General features: G+C 37.7%; 1 protein-coding gene across 1 annotated transcript in view; it reads right to left on the minus strand.

Annotated features, from left to right (window-relative positions):
- The window catches only part of GALNT17 (polypeptide N-acetylgalactosaminyltransferase 17), a 690,917-nt gene that overhangs the window by 326,187 nt on the left and 342,613 nt on the right, over nt 1-22,117 (minus strand). The window contains exon 5 of the mRNA XM_063457373.1: nt 14,569-14,766. Within this exon, the coding sequence (XP_063313443.1) occupies nt 14,569-14,766 (198 nt within the window). The remainder of the gene's footprint in view (nt 1-14,568; nt 14,767-22,117) is intronic.

A 22,117-nucleotide genomic window follows, 5' to 3' on the forward strand; every position in this document is an offset into this window, starting at 1 on the left:
CTCTACTATGCTCGCCATGAAGGGGTTTAAATATTTAGAGATTGTAGAAATCATTGTAAGTTGCACTTTCAGTTGAATTTGGGGATATCACTTGAAGCATTCATTGTGCTGAGCTATGCCAATTGCTTTTGTTTGCTTTGTTAATTGCAAACAGCTGAAAGTCTGCAAGTATTGAGAATAAACCTGATTTTAAATGGGGGTTGAATCATTTTGATTACAACTGTTAATAAATAAATTAAAAAAGAAATACAAATAAAACATTATTAAAAAGGATATTCACAATTCAATATGGAAATGATAAAACAAATAAAGAAATGTTGAAAATTGAAACTGAATATATCAAATACATCACAGATGAGAAAAAAAATAACTTTGAAAACAGTAACTCTTCAAATATAAAAAAACTGAATATTAAAAAATAAATAAGAATATCATTTATATGAAAAATATTAAACTTGAAATAAAAATAAATACATGCATATCCTAATACTTACTAAAAGCATTCAACTCAAAATTAACATCTCATATCTAGTTCAAATTTAAATTTTACTTCTGCTTTGTCTAATTCCCTAACAATATTACCCCCTCTCCATTAATGGAGAGGTGGTAATATTTTCTCTAATTGTAAATTTTAAACCAATTGGATTAGATCCATACAATTAATTGAAATGTTTGGATACATTACTGGAGATAAAACGTTTCTTATTTTAGTGATTAGAGTTGAACGGATACCTGGATGTTCGGGTTCGCCGGGTTCGGCCGAACTTCGGCAAAAATTTTGAGTTCAGGACTCGAACTTGACCCAAACTTAACCCCGAACCCGAACCCCATTGAAGTCAATGGGCACCCAAACTTTTGGGCACTAAAATGGCTCTAAAAAAGTCCTGGAAAGGGCTAGAGGGCTGCAAAAGGAAGTAAAATGGGGGTACGAGTAGGACAAGTGCCCTGCAAACAAATGTGGATAGGGAAATAACTTAAAATAACATAAAATACATAAAAAATAAAAATACTATCCTTGAACTAGGAGGAGGAGGTGGATGTGGAGTAGGAGGTTAAGGAGGCGGTGCCCGTGGCGGTGTAGGTGGAAGCGGCAGTGGTGGAGGAGGAGGTAGCAAACACTGTTATTTTTTTTTATTTTTTTTTTATTGGGGTAGCCCCCAAAATATTGGGACATATAAAAAAAGAAAACAAAAAATAAGTGCACTTGAGTATAACAATGGCTGGGTGAGGCCTGTTTAAATGTATATTCTGCACAAGGTACAGACAAGTCTGGTGGGATCCATGCCTGGTTCAATTTAAAAAAAAATGTGAGCTTGTCCACGTTGGCTGTGGACAGGCGGCTGCGCTTGTCTGTAATAACGCCCCCTGCCGTGCTAAACACACGTTCAGACAATACACTGGCTGCAGGGCAGGCTAGCACCTCCAAGGCATAAAGGGCAAGCTCAGGCCATGTACCCAATTTGGAGACCCAGAAGTTGAATTGGGAAGACCCATCAGTCAGTACGTGTAGGTGTGTGCACACGTACTGTTCCACCATGTTGCTGAAATGCTGACTCCTGCTAAGACGTTCCTTATCAGATGGTGGTGCTGGTTGTTGTGGCATGCTGACAAAGCTTTTCCACATTTCGGCCATGCTAACCCTGCCTTCTGAGGTGCTGGCGGTGCCCCAGCTGCGTTGGCGACCTCTTCCTCATACACTGCCTTTGCCTTGTGCTTCCACTGAGCCCCCGGTGTCAGTTGGGAATGCCCTCAGCAGCGCGTCTACCAGCGTGCACTTGTAGTCGCGCATCTTCCGATCATGCTCCAGTGAGGGAATTAAGGACGGCACCTTGTTCTTGTAATGGGGATCCAGCAGGGTGGCCACCCAGTAATCAGCACAAGTTAGAATGTGGGCAACTCGGCAGTCATTGCGCAGGCACTGCAGCATGTAGTTGCTCATGTGTGCCAGGCTGCCCAGAGGCAAGGACAAGCTGTCCTCTGTGGGAGGTGTATCGTCTGTGTCCTCCGTATCCCCACAGCCACGCTCCAGTGATGTCCACGAGCTGTGTTGGGTGCCACCCTGCTGTGAACACGGTTCCTCCTCCTCCTCCTCATCCTCCAGAACTGTGCCCTGGCTGGACAATTGTGTCCCTGGCCTATGCTGGTGCAGGAACCCACCCTCCGAGCCACTTGTGAATGACTGGCCTGATAACCGTGGAAATGACCCCTCTTCCTCCTCCTCTTCCTCCTCCTCTTCCTCCTCCTCTTCCTCCTGTGCCACAGTGAAGGGGTGCTGTTCCGCAGAGCGACTGACCCGTGCGTGCTGCAGCTGAAACTCCACTATCGCCTGTTGCTGCTCGCAGAGTCTATCCAGCATGTGCAAGGTGGAGTTCCATCTTGTGGGCATGTTGCATATGAGGCGGTGAGGTGGAAGGCAAGCAGCAGCAGGGTGAGATCGCCGAAAGCTTATACAGAGGATGGGTCACATGCTGCACTGGCCAATCACAGCCATGCCATTAGTAGGCATGGCTGTGATGGCTTCTAAGGGCACACTAGTCAAACGCTTGTTAATTGGCTGTCCTGCAGGTTTTCAAAACGCGCCATTAAAAAACGCCGACACCGAACTCGAACCCGAACTGTTACTGAAATGCCCGTGTTCGGGTGTCGGGGTCAAAAAATCGTAATGTTCGGTACGAACCCGAACTTTACAGTTCGGGTTCGCTCAACTCTATTAGTAAAATGTTCTTTTAATCTTTTTTAAATGGTCTTTTCATACAGTCTACATATTGTTTGACATGTGTACATTTAAGCAGATATAACCTGTTGTTTTACAGTTCACAGTTTTTATTCTATGAACTTTTTAGTAATTACTAAATGTGAATTTCTTGTTTATTACTCCAATTTAGATAGAAAACATTTATAAAATCCATAACTTCCAGTCATTTGGTAAGTCTTCTTAATGTTATTATTTATAGAAGGGGCTAGTAGATGTTTTAGAGTGGCACTTTAGACCAATATTTGGTCTAAAATTGGATTTCTTTTAAGAATATCCTAATGGTTTTTGATTATAGTTTTAATTTTACTTGCCTGTAAATTATATTCAGTAGTAAAAGCTGGAGTGTCATTATTTTGCCCAGTCTTATTGCTCTTCTTCTCTAAATCTTGATAACTCTAAGGCTATATTTATTGCAGCTCCCAACAATTATTTTCTTATATCCCATGATCAAAAATTGGTTCTGCATTTCATCCATCTGAACTTTGCATACTTCCATTTCTGAACAGTTTTGTTCTTCCAAATTGACTGTGCGGTATATTGTCTAACAATGTTAGATGATGACCTAAGGTTAGGATAAAACTATTACAATCCACCAGTTTTCTGAATGTCTGAGTATGAACAGTTTCATCTTTAACAAATACCTCCAGGTTCAAAATTTATATTATATTCTTTAATTTAATAGGTTAAATGCAAACCTTAAAGTATAATAATTAAATGTTATATTATTTAAACATCTCTGGCTTCACCAAATTGTCTCTCCAAATGAAAATACAGTCATCTCCATCTATATATCTCCACCAGAGGACTAGACTTGACCCAAATGGGCAGTAATTTCAAATACATTAATCTTTCCATATTAAATTCCCATAATTCTGTGTGACTTTACAATATGTCTGTGTACTATCTGCAATAAATGACATGGTTTTACAATTGCTAACACAATGGTTTCAATACAAGAACATATCTACATTAAACACCCAGGTACAAGGTCTTAGATTTATTTATTAGAATGGTGCAACAGTAAGAAACCATTACTTTAGTAGTGACATGACTTAGTATATCCATAGATTACTAAAAGGTAAGCGGATTATGCCTAGGGATTTACCAGGTATGAAAAACTCTGATCTTGTGTGAAATATGCGTTTTGATTAAACTGAAATTCTTGTGATATTGAAATGTTGCTGAGAGGCTTTTTTATAGTCTTTTTTAGTTTATCATTTGAGCCTTGTGGTACAATGGGGAATATAACATATTAAAACAAAAAATATATATTTAATGTCAAGTCAACCAATCTGTAATTTTAAACCTTCTGGTAGTTGTGTTCAAAGCTGGACAATTTTTAACATTTCCTCGTCTCACTGCTTCTGTCATTCTGTACCATCTATAATAGCCATCTCCAGCTTAGATATGTGGCAACTTATATGACTATCTATTTTATATCAACATTTATCTACTCGGTTTCTTATTTTTTTCTTTCATATAATGATGTAAAAAGAATTGGCAGTGTCCAAAGTGCATGAGATATAAATACCTAGTACATGCAATATGTTAGCAATTTAAATAAATAGCAACTATATAATGTCAAATAAACATGAACACTGAATTCTAGCATACTATAAAGCTTTTAGAAACATGTATGAATGTCAAAGTAATCTTTTTCATGATTCAGGTAAGTCTTTACTTAGTTAAAGGGAAACTATGGGCACCCGGACCACTTTATCTCATTGATGTGGTCTGGGGGCAGTGCCCCAGGCCTCCTATAATGTACCTGCAATGTAAATCATTGCAGTTTTTGAGAAAATGTAATGATTACACTCTAGTGGTTGTCAATCAGTCCTGGTGACTAGGTGACTTTTGCTCACCTAACTGATGCTGCACATCCTCATGCTCTGCATGAGGACATTAATTATCTGGTAAATGAGATTGGCACTGGATCAGGTGAGTACAGATAGGGTTTCAGCCTTTTCTATGATTAAAGAGATGCTGCAACGGAGGGGTTGGGGAAAACTAGAGCGAACTATAGTGTAAGGAATACAGTTTGCATTCCTTACATTATAGAATACTTAATTCTCTAAAAATCAATTTATCTGTGGACATAAGATATTTTTTTTGTAAAATCAAACATTTATATTACTAATCATTTTTTTATTTCCCCAGTATAATGTTCCACAGACTAGTCTGTAAATAGAATACTAAACACATGACAAGCATATTCTGTAAAAATACAGGTGCTAGGAAAAACATTAAAATATGATTTCATTAGATCTGTACTAGTACCAACATCAACACATTTTATTTAATATTTTAAGGGGTTCTAAGAAAACCCTAGAATAAGATTCAATTTGGTCAGTGGACAAAATGATCAGCTCAGTACACACAGAAAGGAAAATCGTCAAGCATTTTATGAAATAGATCACATTAACTCAAAATTATAGAAAAGAGATTCAATCACTTACAAATCAAAATTGGTATTTTCCTTTCACATCATTGCATGGATGCAGACAGTTTCCTTATAAGATAATACAATTAAGGGTCAGATAGAATAAAAATAATGATTTTTTGATTAGAGACCAATATCATTTGGAAACTGTCCTGCCAAATGGCAGTGCATAAACATATTAGCGCATCAACTTCATATACTTTAATCAGTAAAAGTTAAAAGGTCTCTTAAAAGGATCATTATTCCTGTGTACAACAGTACCCACCTGGGCACTCTGAATGGGATCGTGAAGCACAATTTTTTTTTCTCTTTTATTCATTTAATCTTAATTGGATGACTTTCTATGAAGATACATGAAGGCATATAGTGCATACTTTTGCTGATTCACTTTCCGAGGAACACCTAACTTCTAGATAGACAACTAATTGTATATTGGAGCAGATGTGGTTTCTATATATGCCACTTGATAAATCAGCGTGTTACAATATTTAAAAAACAAAACAAAGGAGCATGTAAACAGATAGGACTGCCAATTAAAGTAATACAAAAATATGTGTCAAATAATTAGTCTCATTAAATTAAAAATATATATATTTGCTCACAAACTGAAAACTATGAGCAGAATAAATTTTCAGTTTTATACCCATTGATCAAGACTGAAGAGTCAGTGTGAATGTCTCAAGATGACAAGTATATCTAGATAGCAAAGAAGTATTAAGACCCCACGGGAGACAGGTTTACTCCCTCCTGAGGTGCCCATTCACTTTCTCATAGGAACACAGATTGTAAACAAGCAAGTTCAATGTTCCTCACCAATATTCCTTGTGCTCTCCTTAAAAATCAGATCAGTGCTGGAGGTTGGAATAGTCAGATTACTGTTGCATATATTTTGTGAGTGTCCTGTTCTAACGCCTATTGGAAAAGAGGGTACAGAGTTATGACTGCTACTGTACTGTACACTACAGCCAGGCATGCATTTTTATCAGAGTTGATTATATTGGGTCGTGGAAATTCATCAATTAGAAGAGCAAACCTCTGCCCTGAAGGGCATGACTGAAAAATATCTTAGGATTTGAAGGACTTGGTTGTCCTTTTTAAGTACCCAGTGATGACTCTTTAATCTCTGTCTGCCCCTGTAAGTGCCTTCTAGGTCCAGATTGTTTATTTCATCTCTCTCCCTTTTTTCCCTCTTTCTTTCTCTTTTTGCCTACCTACAAATTGTCTCTGTTTCTATTTGAGGTTTGTTAGTTCTGTTAAGTTTTCAAGTTCCATGGAAAATCATAACACCTGTATGTCCCCTGTATTCTTTATTCCCCTGTATTTTGTATTCATGGTTATGCCTTTTTTTCTATTGTACTGTTATTCTTTACTTCCCATTGTCTCCAGTATACAGGTGGTCCTCACTTTGATCCTACCTGTTTTGCGATGACTCGCACTTAAGACTAGCTTTCTAGCGTGGGGATTCGATGAATTCCCCATGTTAGAGAGCTTGTCTATGTTCCAGGAAATTTCCCCAAACATAGATTAGAAAGATTCCCTGCTTTGATGCATATGTCCAAGTTCAGGGAAATTTCCCTGAACATAGACAAGCGCATCAGAGCAGGGAGTCCCTTTAATCTATGTTTGGGGAAATTTCCCCGAACATGGAAAAAATGCACCAGAGCAGGGAATCCATTGAATCTATGTTAAGGGAATGTTCCCCGAACATAGATTTGAGGGATACCCTGCTCTGGTGAGCTTGTTTATGTTCAGGGAAATTTCCCCAAATATAGACATACGCACCAGAGCAGGGAATCCCTCTAATCTATGTTCAGGCAAATTCCCCCGAACATAGACCTGTACTGGTGCGCATGCGCCTCATTTACCGACCAATTTGTTTTATGACCGGGTCGTAGGAACGGAACCCAGTCGGTAAGTGAGAAGCATCTGTATAACCTTTATGTGTTGCATTTCAGACTCTAAATGTGATGCCATGCTGTGATATAATAATATTGTCTACCTTGCTTGCATTTTTTGTTCTGCACTATATGCTTAAAACTCTAATGCATTAATAAAAAATTTCAAAAAAGTAATTGTTGCTAGGTCTCTGGCAGCTGTCCTAGGCAGCTGTCTAAGTTCGCCTTATGGCTAATCCTGCTCTACTAGTTAGTTGATCCCAGGTAAAAGAACAGGTAGGATTGAGAGGGGACTTTAAGGTAGAAGATGGAGAGAAGAAAGGAAGATGGAAATAAAATCACTATGACATGATCTGGACATCTATATATATATATATATAACACCACAATGTTCTCACACCTAATAGTTTTCTTACCCAGAAAAAATTATATAAGCATGCAAACTAACATTTCATAGCCTCTAATACCTTTTATGAAGAAGTGAGTTTTTAATTATTTTTTGAAGGAGTGGAGACTGGGCTATCATCTAACGGAGGAGGGAAGTGAGTTCCACAGGAACGGTGCAGCCCTCGAGAAGTCTTGAAGGCGAGCATCAGAGGTGGAAGTACAAACAGAAGATAGACAGAAGATTAAAAAATTAATTAATTCCTGAATATCTTTCTGACTCACCTCTACTCTCATCCATCACTTCTCTGTCTGTTTTTACAGTGGTTTCCCCAGGGGCGTATTAGCCGCGAGGCAAACAAGGCATTTGCCTTGGGCGGCATTTTCCAGGGGGCGGCAAAAAACGCCGCCCCCAAATGCCCAAGGCAAATGTCTTGTTAGCCTTGCGGCTAACAGACATGCTGGGCTGGTTGCTGGGCTGGTTGCTGGGCGGCCGGCGAGGGAGCTCTTCCCCTGAGCTCTCTGCTCAGCTCCCTCGCGCGCCGCCCGCAGAGTGAGACTGGGAGCCGGAATATGACGTCATATTCCGGCTCCGCCTCCCAGCCTCACTCTGCGGGCGGCGCGCGAGGGAGCTGAGCAGAGAGCTCAGGGGAAGAGCTCCCTCGCCGGCCGCCCAGCCTGCCCGCCAGTGCGTCCTGCAGCCACTGGACCACCAGGGAATGGGAGAACCCCCCCACCCCCAGCATTCCCAAAGGTAGGGGGGGGGGAGTAAATTAAAAAAAAAAAAGTGTTAATGTGAGTGTGCGTGTGTGTGTGTGTGTCTCTGACTGTGTGTGTCTGTTAGTGTGTGTGTTAGTGTGTGTTAGTGTGTGTGTCTGTTAGTGTGTGTGTGTCTGTTAGTGTGTGTGTGTCTGTTAGTGTGTGTCTGTTAGTGTGTGTGTGTGTCTGTGACTGTGTGTCTGTGACTGTGTCTGTGACTGTGTGTGTGTCTGACTGTGTGTCCGTTAGTGTGTGTGTCTGTTAGTGTGTGTGTTTGTAAGTGTGTGTCCGACTGTGTGTGTTTGTTAGTGTGTGTGTCTCACTGTGTGTGTCTGTTAGTGTGTGTGTCTCACTGTGTGTCCGTCCGACTGTGTGTGTTTGTAAGTGTGTGTCCGACTGTGTGTGTTTGTTAGTGTGTGTGTCAGACTGTGTGTGTTTGTTAGTGTGTGTGTCTCACTGTGTGTGTCTGTTAGTGTGTGTGTCTCACTGTGTGTGTGTCCGAATGTGTGTGTGTTTGTTAGTGTGTGTGTCCGACTGTGTGTGTGTGTGTTAGTGTGTGTGTCCGACTGTGTGTGTTTGTTAGTGTGTGTGTCCGACTGTGTGTGTTTGTTAGTGTGTGTCTCACTGTGTGTGTCTGTTAGTGTGTGTGTGTCCGACTGTGTGTGTTTGTTAGTGTGTGTGTCTGTTAGTGTGTGTGTCCGACTGTGTGTGTTTGTTAGTGTGTGTGTCTGTGTGTGTGTCCGACTGTGTGTGTTTGTTAGTGTGTGTCTCACTGTGTGTGTCTGTTAGTGTGTGTCTCACTGTGTGTGTCTGTTAGTGTGTGTCTCACTGTGTGTGTCTGTTAGTGTGTGTGTGTCCGACTGTGTGTGTGTGTCCGACTGTGTGTGTCTGTTAGCTAGTGTATGCGTATCTGTCAGTGAATGTGTGTGTATTTAGAAGGCGGGGCAGGGGGGAAGGGATGGGTGGGGGTGGCGCACACGCGCGGGGGGGGGTGTCTGAGTTTTGTCCTGCCTAGGGCAGCACAAAACCAAGATACACCACTGGGTTTCCCATAACCTTCATGATTTAATTCAAACTGTTGATCTAACATGCAAAATTCTCAACAATTTGAATAGGGCATTCTTTACATCTTGTGTCTGATAACTTTATTTTTATCTGCCGAATATTTGTTAAATAACCTCACTGCATAACTTTAAAGCACTGAGGAAATTATTGGTGCTATACACAAGCTGTTAATAATATTATTAAAGGAACACTATAGGGTCAGGAACACAAAAATGTATTATTATTATTATTATTATAGTGTTAACACCACTACCTAGCCCCTGGTCTCCCAATTAGCTGTAGTTGTTCTGGTCACTATAGTGTCCCTTTAATGATAATAATTAGACATGGGGATTAGATTTGTTATGAACGATCTGGTGATCATTCAAATTTGTAAAGTTTGAGTCAAAATTTAACCAAATCACAAATTATACAACATGTGCAATGGCCCACCATGTTCTCTTTGACTTGTGAGTCTGAATTCTGACAGTGGTGCCAAAAAAAGAGATGATTGATGGGAAAAAGATGATTGATGGCTAGCAGTTACTAAATGTTGAATTTATTCACAGATCAAGTAAAAAGTGAGCAATCGAGGAAAAAAAGAAGCATATATATTTATATACTATATATTATTAAAAATATATACTATCTAAATATAGGAAAAAATTGTATTTACTGTTCCTCTTTTTCCTTCTTTTGGTTACTTTTTCACACTTTGTCTGTGGACCAAATAGCTGAAAAATACATCTGTGTACTTTAGAATCTATACATAATATTACTATTGTGTAAATACTTTGCAGTACACTGATTGACAACGTTCACACTTTTTAAAATCTTATTTGTCTTCCTGACTCTTTGTTCATTACTAAACAACCCTATGGCTGAAATTTGCCTATTCTGAAAAAAAAAAAAATAAATAAATAAAATATATATATATATGTATATATATATATATATATATATATATATATATATATATATATATATATATATATATATATATATATATATATATATATATCTTTGGCAGAAGTGATTTGGCTGAAACAAATGTTTCCACTATTCACAAGTCTAATTGAAATATAAACTACCCTGAAACAAAAAGCTGCCTTACATTTGCATGTGGGTTCTGGAAAATGGCTTCCATGTTTAATTGGTCCATATGTTACACATCTCTCAGAGTCTTCTCCTTGATGCTAAACGGAAATTATCTAATGTTTTGTGTGTGCTACAAATGCAAAATAGATTATCTAAAAAACATCGGAAGGTTTAACGCAATTAGGTACAATTACAGAGCTAGTTGCACAATTTATTTCCAGTTTTCAAGAAACTGGACATTACATAGATATGGAGAGAAAGAGAGGAGATATCTGTTAATTTCAACTAATCTATATTAGATATACCATAGTAATGACATAAAAACATATTTTGTTATTTTTTCCTTTTCTATATATTAATGTGTATGTGACATGTTTAAGCCTAGACCAAAAAAGGCATTTTTAGGAAGTTGGAAGCTAATGAAGACAGTTTTTAAAGTTAAATTGCTGCTGTTCTTACAACCCCAATGTCCAATTAGCAAACTGCCTACACGTGCATCTGCATCTTGGAGACATGTAGTGTCATCAGTGGAAGATATCACAAATCTCTAGATGGTGGGAACAGCACTTTTCAGCGGCAAAACTACACTGAGGCGGTCTATCGGGTGGCCCCTGCACTTCGGGACACCTGATGGGCATGTGTCTTCAGGGAATTGTTTGTGTGCTGCAGCCCTTTAACAGTGTGATTTTGTCCCTCTCATGCCAGCAGTGCAGGGAGGAAGTGAGAGCAGGTCACTTCCTTTCAGCTTCAGATACTGAGAGGTGCAGGAGGGAGAGGAGAAGGCAGAGAGAAGGGGGGGGCGCAAACAGCTACAGCCAGCTTCTGTCTCCCAACAACCTCAGTCAGTAGAAGTCCCCCTCCTGAATCCAAAAGATAAGAAATTGGAGGGTGACTAAAATTTGTACCAATATGTGTGTCTGTATGTCAGTCAGTGTGTGCCTGGTCCTCTTTTATTGGATTAGTGACTGGACAGCATTAGTTGCCAATTCACTAGTCTTTTTTTATAACAATGAATGTTTTGCAATTTTAGGCTCAGCACATTATAATCTCATAACACAACACATATTAATTGTAGCAGTGCTGAATTTGCGATCAAGAAATGAAGACCAGACACGTTTTGAAAACAAAATTCCACAAATTGGTTTTGGAGTTCTGCAAACTTAGTACACGTGGTCTCATTGTTATGGATGTCTTGCACTTTATAGAAAAGGTTGCATAACACAGTGCAGAGGTTCTGATTACCACACAGGTTTCATTTTTGCTATGTACAAGAAAAGCAATGTGTGTCAAACCAAAACAGACTAATTCCCTTTATAGCAATGGCTTCCTAATCATTAGTGCACAGGTTTTTGCCATTTCAAGTGTCAGTTCCATTATTGGACATTTATGTCAAAAAAGATATGTATCATAGTTAAGTCATGCCACGTTGAAATTACACTGAGATTAAAGGGGTACTATATATATATATATATATATATATATATATATATATATATATATATATATATATATATATATATATATATATATATATAATGCATTAATAAAATATGAAACCTAAATGATAAATTATAAACAATTTCAAGTGCCTGTATTTGCTGCAAAGCTATGTGGCTTCTGCTGTAAGCTGTCACCAAACCAGGAAGTGACCCAGCAAATGTTGAAGCATTGCTCAATTAACTGTCTATAACAAATAACAATAGTACAAGAAGGGTTCTTGGGATTATAATTCAACAACTAGAAATGGTGTCACAAAACAGTATTTTTGAAGAAAAAAAAGTAAATGTGAAAACACCTGGTAATAGTATCCTAATAGTCGTCGTTTATTTCTTAAAAACAACTAAAATCAGAAAGATTTTCTACTCTATTTCACAATACAAAGCAGTGGGGATTTGTTCTACGAGAAAAACCTTAAGAAACTATATTTTCTTTTCATACTGGTTGGTAAATAACCAACTAAAGAAACTGCACATAAAAGAAAAAGAATGAAACACTCAAAGGGAGCTGCAGCAGTTATGGTACAAAGGTTTGCCTTGGCATCCCTCAATGTAAACAGTCAAACCATTGTAAATTGGTCTGACTGTATTACTGCATTACTCCCAATCTCCACTAGAGCCATCAAAAAGCTGAAAGCTCTCTCATCTGAGCTAAACCAGGTAACACTCTCAGTCAATGAGCTAGGTCACCCTTGCAGGGCCTAGCTCAGGAGAGTTAACAGGAACGCCTAAAAGCAGGAGAGTTTTCACTCTATTTTCTGAATGGGGAGCTAGTGATCAAACTATTAGTAGCACCTAGTCTGAAACCTCCTCACTATAGCCTCTAACCAAGAAAGGAAGTAGAGGAGTAGAGTGCCCGGGTGCCATCTTCCAATAGTTCATTAAAGGTTAACTCCTTAAAGTGACACTCCAATGCCCATGTACCACAAATATATATATATATATATAAATATATAAAGCACTGTTTAGTAGATATGCCCCAAATGAAAGCATGCACTTAATAATGCATTTTTCTTTTTATTTGGACATATATACAAACAGCCCAGACTTTTTGTGGTGGTTCAATAACAGACTTCCCAGTGCAGTTCAATTAAATATGTTTGCAAGGCAGGTGCTTTATAGCTTGCCTCTTGAGATTAGCTCCATTGAGCAAAACAAACCAGAAAGTAACAGGGCCGGTTCCCTGTTTGAAAACCAGAGGGTTGTGACAAGGCTAATTTATAAAAGTTCTAGTTTCTATTGAAATCTGCATTATTTTTTGTCACCCAGCACCTTCTCACACCAGAACAGGCTCAATGTGATTAAGTTGCTATGGTGTTTGTTTGTTTGTTTTTATTATTCATAATTATTAACATGAAAATCCATTAACAAAAAAAGTCATATGAGTATCACATCCATATCAAATTTCAAAGCAGTTAATAAAGAATAGTTTGGAAAAAAAAAATCATGCAATATCTGTAAACAATTCATATTGCTATAAAAAGGTCTTACAAGAAATTGAAACATTTTCATCTTTTTCATATAAATGATTCCTAGTTCACAATTCAAAAATCATGTTGTCATATATTTCTAACATATGCTTCATTTATTCTATTTACTTGTACTAAAACTCTATCTACAACTATTTCAGAATCCTCAGACCAATGGAAATAGGATTTTATATGACAGCCACGGCAGCATAATATAAAGTGACTGACAGGTGCATACTTCACAGGTTTTTTTTTTTTTATCAGCTAAAATCAAAACTCAGCTTAATATGAAATGTTCACAGATGTCATATAGATATTGCCACAATCAAATGATGACATATCACGCTTTAATTTCAATGTATCTTTCAGTATTGTTTAGCTTATATAGTTGCTAAAATTTGAAATTCATATCTGTACTTATAGTCTACTTACTTTGTTAAACAAAGCAATAGAAAATGAATGTTCCAATGTTAGAATACATCAGCATCATTTGCCTATTCTGAATATAAGTAAAAAAAAATATGTTTTATGGAACATGCTACCTCCGGTCCATATATACATATCTGGACATGAAAGACTCCAATGAATACGTTTTGATATCAATTTATATGCTTATCTTTGTCACTCTGGATGTCAAGGATGTTTTTCTTGGTAACTATACTTCACATAGTTATTAGGGCCAAAAGAAAGAAGCCCCCTCCTTGCAACTTGTCATTTTTTTCTGTGCCCAAAATCATCCAGCAATTTAGATTTGACACTTGACATAGACATATCTTTGGAGAGGCTAAATAAGAATTTTTGAACAATACCCTCTATTAAGCAAAATGTTGAAATGGAAAAAGGCACATTTTGTGCAAAAATAAATTGTTGTTGTTTGTGGTATATCTGACATTTTGTTGGTAGGTGCATATACACTATTAACGCTTATATTCCACAGTTAATATACATTTGAGCTGTAACATGAGCAGTAAAAAATAATAGTAGAGCAATATGGGAATATTAATTACGCAAGTGCATTCGAATTATAAAACAGGGTTAATCCACAATTGCAATGGAAGAAAAAAAAGAAAAAAGCACCCACTACGTTTTCGTGAACCCTTCAGGACCATTGACATTTTAGAACTGTCATGATAAATTTTTTCATATCTCAATCTTAAAAGAACAAAAAAAAAAAAAAAAAAAAAAAAAAAGAGAGATTATTTTTTAAATATGTCTCCTCTTCACTGACCTGATTGGCAGAGATGAATCTCCTGCATCCCACCAGTCTTTGGGAGGGCTAATATACATGCACCAGAGTTCCCAACTGTATCCATGAGCTGAATTCGCATATCGTTGAACTTCAAATGTGTCTTGCTTAATATTGTCTATAGAAGGCAAAATTACCCGTTTCCGATTTTCTTGTATCCGAGAAAGAACTGGCTCCGCCCTTTAAAAGAATAAAGGTGTAAGAGTTAGAAATATTGAAATAACTTCCTTATGCTCAAATTACAATGCATAATAAATATGTTATAGCAAATAATTGCCTATAGTTAGAATAAACATACAATATATGTACATAAATGCTCTGCTATATTAGAGCAGAATCAAATATTTGCCACCTAAAGTATTAAATTATTTGAAAACTGTAGATTTCTAATATAATTAAACGCAGTTATACCTTATTTTTTGCTTGCATTTAAAGAAAGTTATACGGGCACTCCAAGCATCATAATCACTAAAGCTTAATGTAGTTGTTATGGTGCTAGAGAGAGCAAACCCTTACTTTTTAAATTTTAATTGATCACTTTTAATTTTTATCTATGGGTCCTGTTTACTGAGCTTGGAAATGAAGTGTGAGTATTTACAGTAGAGTTTCTGCACATGAAAGAAACTGGCTTGAAAGCACATGCCCAAGCTGTTTAAGTGTTTTAACATCTATTACATCTCATCAACAATCCCTGTGATGGAGGCTGCACTAGCATGTCTTCATCCTTGTTAAGATTAAATGGACAGTTTAGGCAGCAAAAATCAACCATAAAAGCAAATGGTTTAACCTCAAAGTTGCCTCTAGCACCAATCTCAACTCCTCCCAGGCAGCATCAAGTGGAGTGCTGCTGGGGAGTGGCACTGCTGATTGGCAGAAGGCATTCAATTAGTGACTCCCCATTCAGAAAACTGGCTTGGAAAGAAACATACTGATTAAATCAATGTACCTCTTTGGGAAACATTCAGAGTCTTCATACACAGTGTGGCTATGCTGAATGTGGACGTTAGTGCTGCACATAACCAATTATAAGTTAGTATAAGTTGATCTTAGTTTTATCTGTTCAAAGAATACTCTTCCATAATCGAGCCGACATTTTTAGATGATTTTTGGCAAAGTATATTTGGCCTTTTTAAGCTTGAGGCTTCTGAATAATTTATACCTTGTGGTGAAGCCTCAGTATCTGTAGTTTGCAGCCAACATTTTCCAGTTCGCCTGGAAGTGTACATCGAGCCCTCGCCAATTTTCATGGCACGGCTTGTTTATAACCCTTTGTTTTTATAAATAAATACCTTTTCAGTGGCTCACCACTAAGAGCATCTGGAAACTATACAGGAAATATTTTTTATACTGCTCTTTATAATCATGAAAATGACCCTACATTTAACTATCAAAAACATCACAACTACTATGTATAAATGTAATTAAAGCTGAATTAATCCTTAATCATTAAGTTTGTTTTTATCTTTCATTTATTATTTCATATATTTAACCCTTTCCCTTAGTCATGTGACCTTGATTAAGGTCAAATGTCACCTCCAATGCCATTTTGGCACCAATTTAAATCCCTATGCATACCCCTGTGTGACAGGCTTATGCTGTCACAGAATGTGGCAAAGGGAAAATCACACTAAGCTGTGCATATTCTTTCTTTTGACTTTTGTTGTTTTTTCTTTTTATATTCACTGAGAGTCAGCGAATTATAGTGTATCTGCAATAGGGCTCCACAACTGTGCATCACTTATATGCACAGCTTAGTGTGATCTTCCCTTTGCTACATTCTGTGGACTATTGGACTGATATTATTAACTTATTATAACTTGTATTTTCAATTACAATTTCTACAATAATGGGACTCTATATATGGACTCATTCCAGACTCATTATCAAATTCCTTTCTGAGTGTATATGTATTTAATCCACTCTTAATTTGAGATTTACTGTATTACTATTCTATTTCATTGCAATTTATTATCTCCTGGAACTCTTCATCTTATTTCTCTGTAAGTGTTAGAGATGGGAGGGAATTGGATCTAGGGAGCAGGTGGTGGGGCAGGAGGACTGGAGCAGCACAGAAACTGCTTCCGCTGCAGCGGGTGCGAATGAACATAGAACAGAAGAGGAAGTGAGGTTATGGGAAGTATTGGAAGGGGAAGAAGAAAGATGAGAGGTCTCTTCCCTGATTGTAGAGATCTTGTCAGTGAAGTGAGTTGCAAAGTCTGAGGCGGTCAAGTTAGTAGGTGGAGGAGGAACAATAGAGTGAAGAAGAGAGTTAAATGTGTGAAATAGTCATGTGGGTTCGCGGGAGAGTGTGGTTATGAGGGTATTGAAGTAAATTACTTTTGCGGAGGAAAGAGCCAAGCTGTATGAGCGCAACATAAATTTATAGTGGAGAAAGTCACACGCACAATGAGACTTTCTCAAACAGTGATCAGTAGTTCTGGGGCATTTTTGGAGATATCGAGTCAGCTTGGTGTGCCACGGTTGTTGTTGGGGATGCTTGCTGCATTTAAAAGTAGGAGGTGCCATGATGTCTAGTTGAGAGGAGAGGGTGGAATTGTAGAAGGAGGTTGCAGAGCTAGGACAGGTGAGGTTTGAGATAGGTAAAAGGAGAGTTTGGAGATTAGTGGATAAATGCTCTAGGTCAAGACATTGGAGGTTTCTGTGAGATTGATGTCCAGACAGTGGTGTCAATTGGGTCTTAGGTATGCCTATGTCAAAAGTCAGCATATGGTGGTCAGATAGAGGAAAAGGAATATTGGAGAGATTAGAGGTGGTACAGAGATTGGTGAAGGCGAGTGTTTCCAGCTTTATGGGCTGCTAAATTGGACCATTGCGTGAGGCCAAAGGAGGAGGTTACCGAGAGCAGACGAGAGGCATCAGTGCAGTTGGGGTTGTTGATTAAGGGAAGGAGTGCTAGATGAGAGGAAATTGGGTAGCCAGGAAGAAAAGTGGCTACTTTATGAATGGATGAATGTGGGAGAAGTGGGGGCGGTAGATGATAGCAATTTTTAAAGGAGTGGGTTTAAATAGGCGGACAGTGTGAACTTTAAAAGAAGAAAAGGATAGGGCAGGGGGCGTAATGATTGGTTGAAAGGTATATTGAGGGGAGAGAAGGATGCCTGCACCAACTCCTTTACAGTTGAGTCTGGGAGTGTGAGAGAATTGTAGCCCACCAAAACATAAAGAGGCAGGTGTAGCGCTATCAGAGGGGGACAGCCAGGTCTCTGTAAGTGTGAGTAAGTTTGAGATGAAAAAGTTGTGTATGGCTGTTGATTTTAAATTACTGCAGATGGAGCAGGCATTCCAAAGTGCTCACTGAATGTTGGTAAGTGAGGGTAAAGGGCAGGGTATTGTGATGAGGTTTGTGGGGTTTCTGTTTTTTTTAGTGAGTGTAGAGAAGGTGAAGGGCCCTGGATCGGGAGAGACATCACCAGCTGCTAAAAGCAGGAGGAGAAAAAGTGACAGGAGGTGTGAATGGGTTTTGTATGCATGGGGTCTAGGATGAGATCGATTGTGGGTAGGAGTGAGAGAGTAAACAAATGAGTGCAAGGCATGAGATGAGAGAAGGGGGGCTGTAGCAGATAGGGGCATATGTAAATGTGGATGGGGGATCAGTGAAGTGGGTGTAAGGAGAGATTTTTATACTGAGAGAGAAGGAGGAAATAAAGAGGAGAAGACAGATCGTTGCTAAACTGGGAAAAGGTAAATTAGAAATAATTGGAATATCAATTGGTTTTTTTTCTGTTGATTTATATATTCTTCATTTTCATTGTTATTCCCCTGGAGCAGACCCTTTTCCTGTTATTTTTCTGCCATATGTTCCCTATTCAGAAGGTTTGAGGGTTACCCTCTGTTAGGCCACTGCCTTCCACCCATATTTTATATTAGCGCTGACCCTTTTTCATTTTTTATTTTCATATATCTACCAACAACTGAAGGCTGGACAATTTCCAACCATGAATTTCCCAAAAGCCTTATTTGACTTATTATACTCAATATTTGTTCTGTTTTCTCTGCAGTAAGGGATGGAGGGTATCCCTTACATCCCCTAGCACTTATCCTGTTTTGTGTATTATGCCTAGCATAATTTTACCAATAATATACCAATTTTTTTTCATGCCCACTCTTAAGTTGTGGTTATATCTAAACGCTACTTGAAACGTTGCAGATCTTTTATCTGCAGCCTTTGCAACCCCACCCCTTGTAACCCTGCCCAGACTTCCTTTTTACTCTTCACCCTGCAATATCTTGGGCTGCCACTTCCACTGTCACTACAGTTACTTCTACAGATAGTTCAAGCATTATAAAAGAAAAATATGCAATAGTGTAATACTGTACAACTCCAAATAATATTGGAGAATATATTGCACTCAAAAAAGTATAACTGGTTGCATGCACATAAAATTGGCTTTAAAGATGTAACCTTCTTCTCTTTTCCCACATTAATACATGTAAGGGAAGGAGAGAGACACATACAGAGTGCAACACTGTTAACAAAATAAACACCTTTATTTTGCACTCACAAGATAAATAAATGTAGATTGCACATTAAAGTCTTGGTTTTCCAGAACCTGGAAACAAATATAAGGTCCCACAGGAACAATTAAAATTGTAGTACAAAAAATATATAAACACTATATGGGTCTCCAAGCTTGTATTCCTGACACTGTTGTGTTCCTTTAAGGCTAACTGTGCTTTTTAGGCTTTGCAGCAATTCAGTTAAACTACAATAATCTACAAAAATAAACTGAAGAAAATGGCAAAATATTCTAATTTTCATTGTGTTAGCATCTTTTCTCATAATAAATATACTTGTTTTCAACCATTTTTTTAAAAAAAAAAAAGTAACTCATAGGCAGAGATGACTATTGATTATTTTCAATTAGTTACATTTATTTCAACCTAGTGCTAAATTGTAATATTGAAGTACAGCCATAGTTAAAGCCATCAATATTTTTTTTTTTGGTGAACCATTCTAAAAGACAGTAATTGTTGTACAACCAAAAGGAAAACAATAAAACAAATCAAATTAATTCTGCAAATGTGAGTTCATATAACGTGCTTCCTTTTTACTTCACATTCTAATAGGGATTGATTTATGAAGACTAAGAACATACAAAATAGATTTATTTCCTTCTGTTTATTATCAATTCAGAGATAATGGATGGTAGTAAGGATTCTTTCTTAGTAAAGTTGTCATATATGGGGTCCATAAATAATTGTTGGTTAATGAACAATACAATTTAACCACTGGATACAGAAATAATTTGATATCTAAATAATATGTGAAGAAATTAATTATATCTAGTTGCACATATAACTTAGTCTACTCTGTACAACAGGATTACACAGTCATTTTTTTTGTAAAGATATTCGAGAAGATCCATCTAATATATATCCAGTAGACGTGGAGATTTATTTCAAGCTGAACTGCAAGTCAGACGATTTATTTCAAGCTGAACTGCAATTCAGACAAATTTGGGCCAATCGAGTGTTTAGCTAAATGTAGATGAAATGTACCTGAATCATGGAGCAACCAAACCATGTAACCGTTCACTTAGTCTGTGAACTAAGTAACAGGAAAAATTCAGCTGAGCCAAACTGACATTTTGACGAAATGTAGGTATTCTAAATGTTCTATTTTGAGATAAAATTGTTGGACAAGCCAAATGTTATTACAGTGCACAGGTCTAATATGTAGTTTTTGTTGATGACAATAACGTTAGGATATATTTTTGCTTTTCTTGTAAACATGAAGTGCAATAATAATTGTCCCTATCCTCATAACTTTAAGCACTCCTTTATTGACACTGTCTGCATTCTTCTCATACACCATTCATCTGTAATCAGCTGCCATTTCTACAGCAGTGAGTTCCTTGCCCTCCTATCAGATGTTACCATCACCTTCTTATTACCTGTCTATTTATTTGTTATTTATTTTAATTTTATACACTGTATAATGTTCAATCTTTGTAAAGCATTCTCTGTTGAGCTTTTATAGGCTCCAGCTAAGAACTGTAAAATAGGTAAGAGCAGTAGAAATAAATTAAACAAGCCTGTTTGTAGTATTTATCCATGTCTTTCCTATGAGAGCTGCCAGACTTGAAAAATGCTTAGTAGGGAAAAAATGTATGCATGCATAAATAATTACAAAAGGGCACACCTTTTATAAGTATACACTACCTTAAACATACAATCATGTGAGAATGCATTCCCCCTATGTGCACACATACTTACTCCTAATTAAACGTGCACACACTCTTTTGCATATATAATCATGGGCAGTCACACTACGTTTATAAGTGTTCTTGCATATCTACTTTTTAGAAATACATGACAAACACTACACACATACTGTTGTGCAAAACACTGCCTATGTGTTTTCTTTGACGCCGACCTCTCCTTCAACTCTCATGTCCAGTTGATCGCCAAATCCTGCCGCTTACATCTCAAAACACAGCTCGCATCCATCTTTATTTAATTTCTCGCCTTGACTACTGCAATCCCATTCTCAGGTGTTTTACATGTTCCCAGATTGCACTGCTGCAATCTATAATGAACGCGGTGGCGAGGCTCATTTTCCTGTCCGCCTGCACCACCCACGCCTCCCCTTCTGTCAGTTCCTACATTGGCTTCCAGTTAGATAGAGGGCTTTATTTAAGATTCTGGTGCTTGCTTACAAGTCCCTACATAATGCTGCTCCAACCTGCCTATCCTCATTAATACACAAATATGCCCCGTCTAGGCCCCTGCAATCTGCTGCAGACTTACGCTTATCCTCTGTCCTCACGCCCACGTCTGATGCTCACATCCAAGACTTCTCCAGGGCTGCACCTTTTTTGTGTAACTCCCTTCCCTTCTCCATTAGACTTTCACCCAGTCTCCACTCCTTCGAAAAAATCTTTGAAAACACACTTCTTCAGGAAAACATACAATTTAAACTGTTAGCGGGTTTTCATCCTCCTCCCCCACTCCCCCATGACTCCTTTCCTGTAACTGTCAAAAATAACCTACTAAGTTCTCAGTGATTACTTTTTTAGCAACCTATTTCTTTACCCCTACTTATACCCTTTGTGTCACTATACCCCACTCCCTCTAGCACGTAAAATCATTGAGCAGGTTTGTCTGGTTACAATTACGTGTCTGTTATTCCACCCATTGTAAGCGCTACAGAATTTGCTGGCACTATATAAATAATAAAATTATAATTATAGTTTGCATATAGTCTATATTATATTCTGTTGAGTGAACCTTGAAGCACAAGCAGAAATGGCAAAATGGTCTTAGCAGAGTGTTAATATTCATAATCATACAACCTGTTAAAAATTTAACTAACGGAAAGGGGAGATATCTGCATGCTGAAACATGAAGACATTTATTAATACATGTTACTGAAAAATATAACAAGATTTCCTGTGATTCTTTATTCTTAGAAAAGAATGATCCTCCCATGTATATTATTTAAAATACATATATATTATAAAAGGCATGTTTTTTGAATATATTTGCATGTGTAATTCTTTTTTTAGAG

This window comes from Pelobates fuscus, chromosome 1 (assembly GCF_036172605.1).
Source record: "Pelobates fuscus isolate aPelFus1 chromosome 1, aPelFus1.pri, whole genome shotgun sequence".
In the NCBI taxonomy this organism is placed as follows: domain Eukaryota; kingdom Metazoa; phylum Chordata; class Amphibia; order Anura; family Pelobatidae; genus Pelobates; species Pelobates fuscus.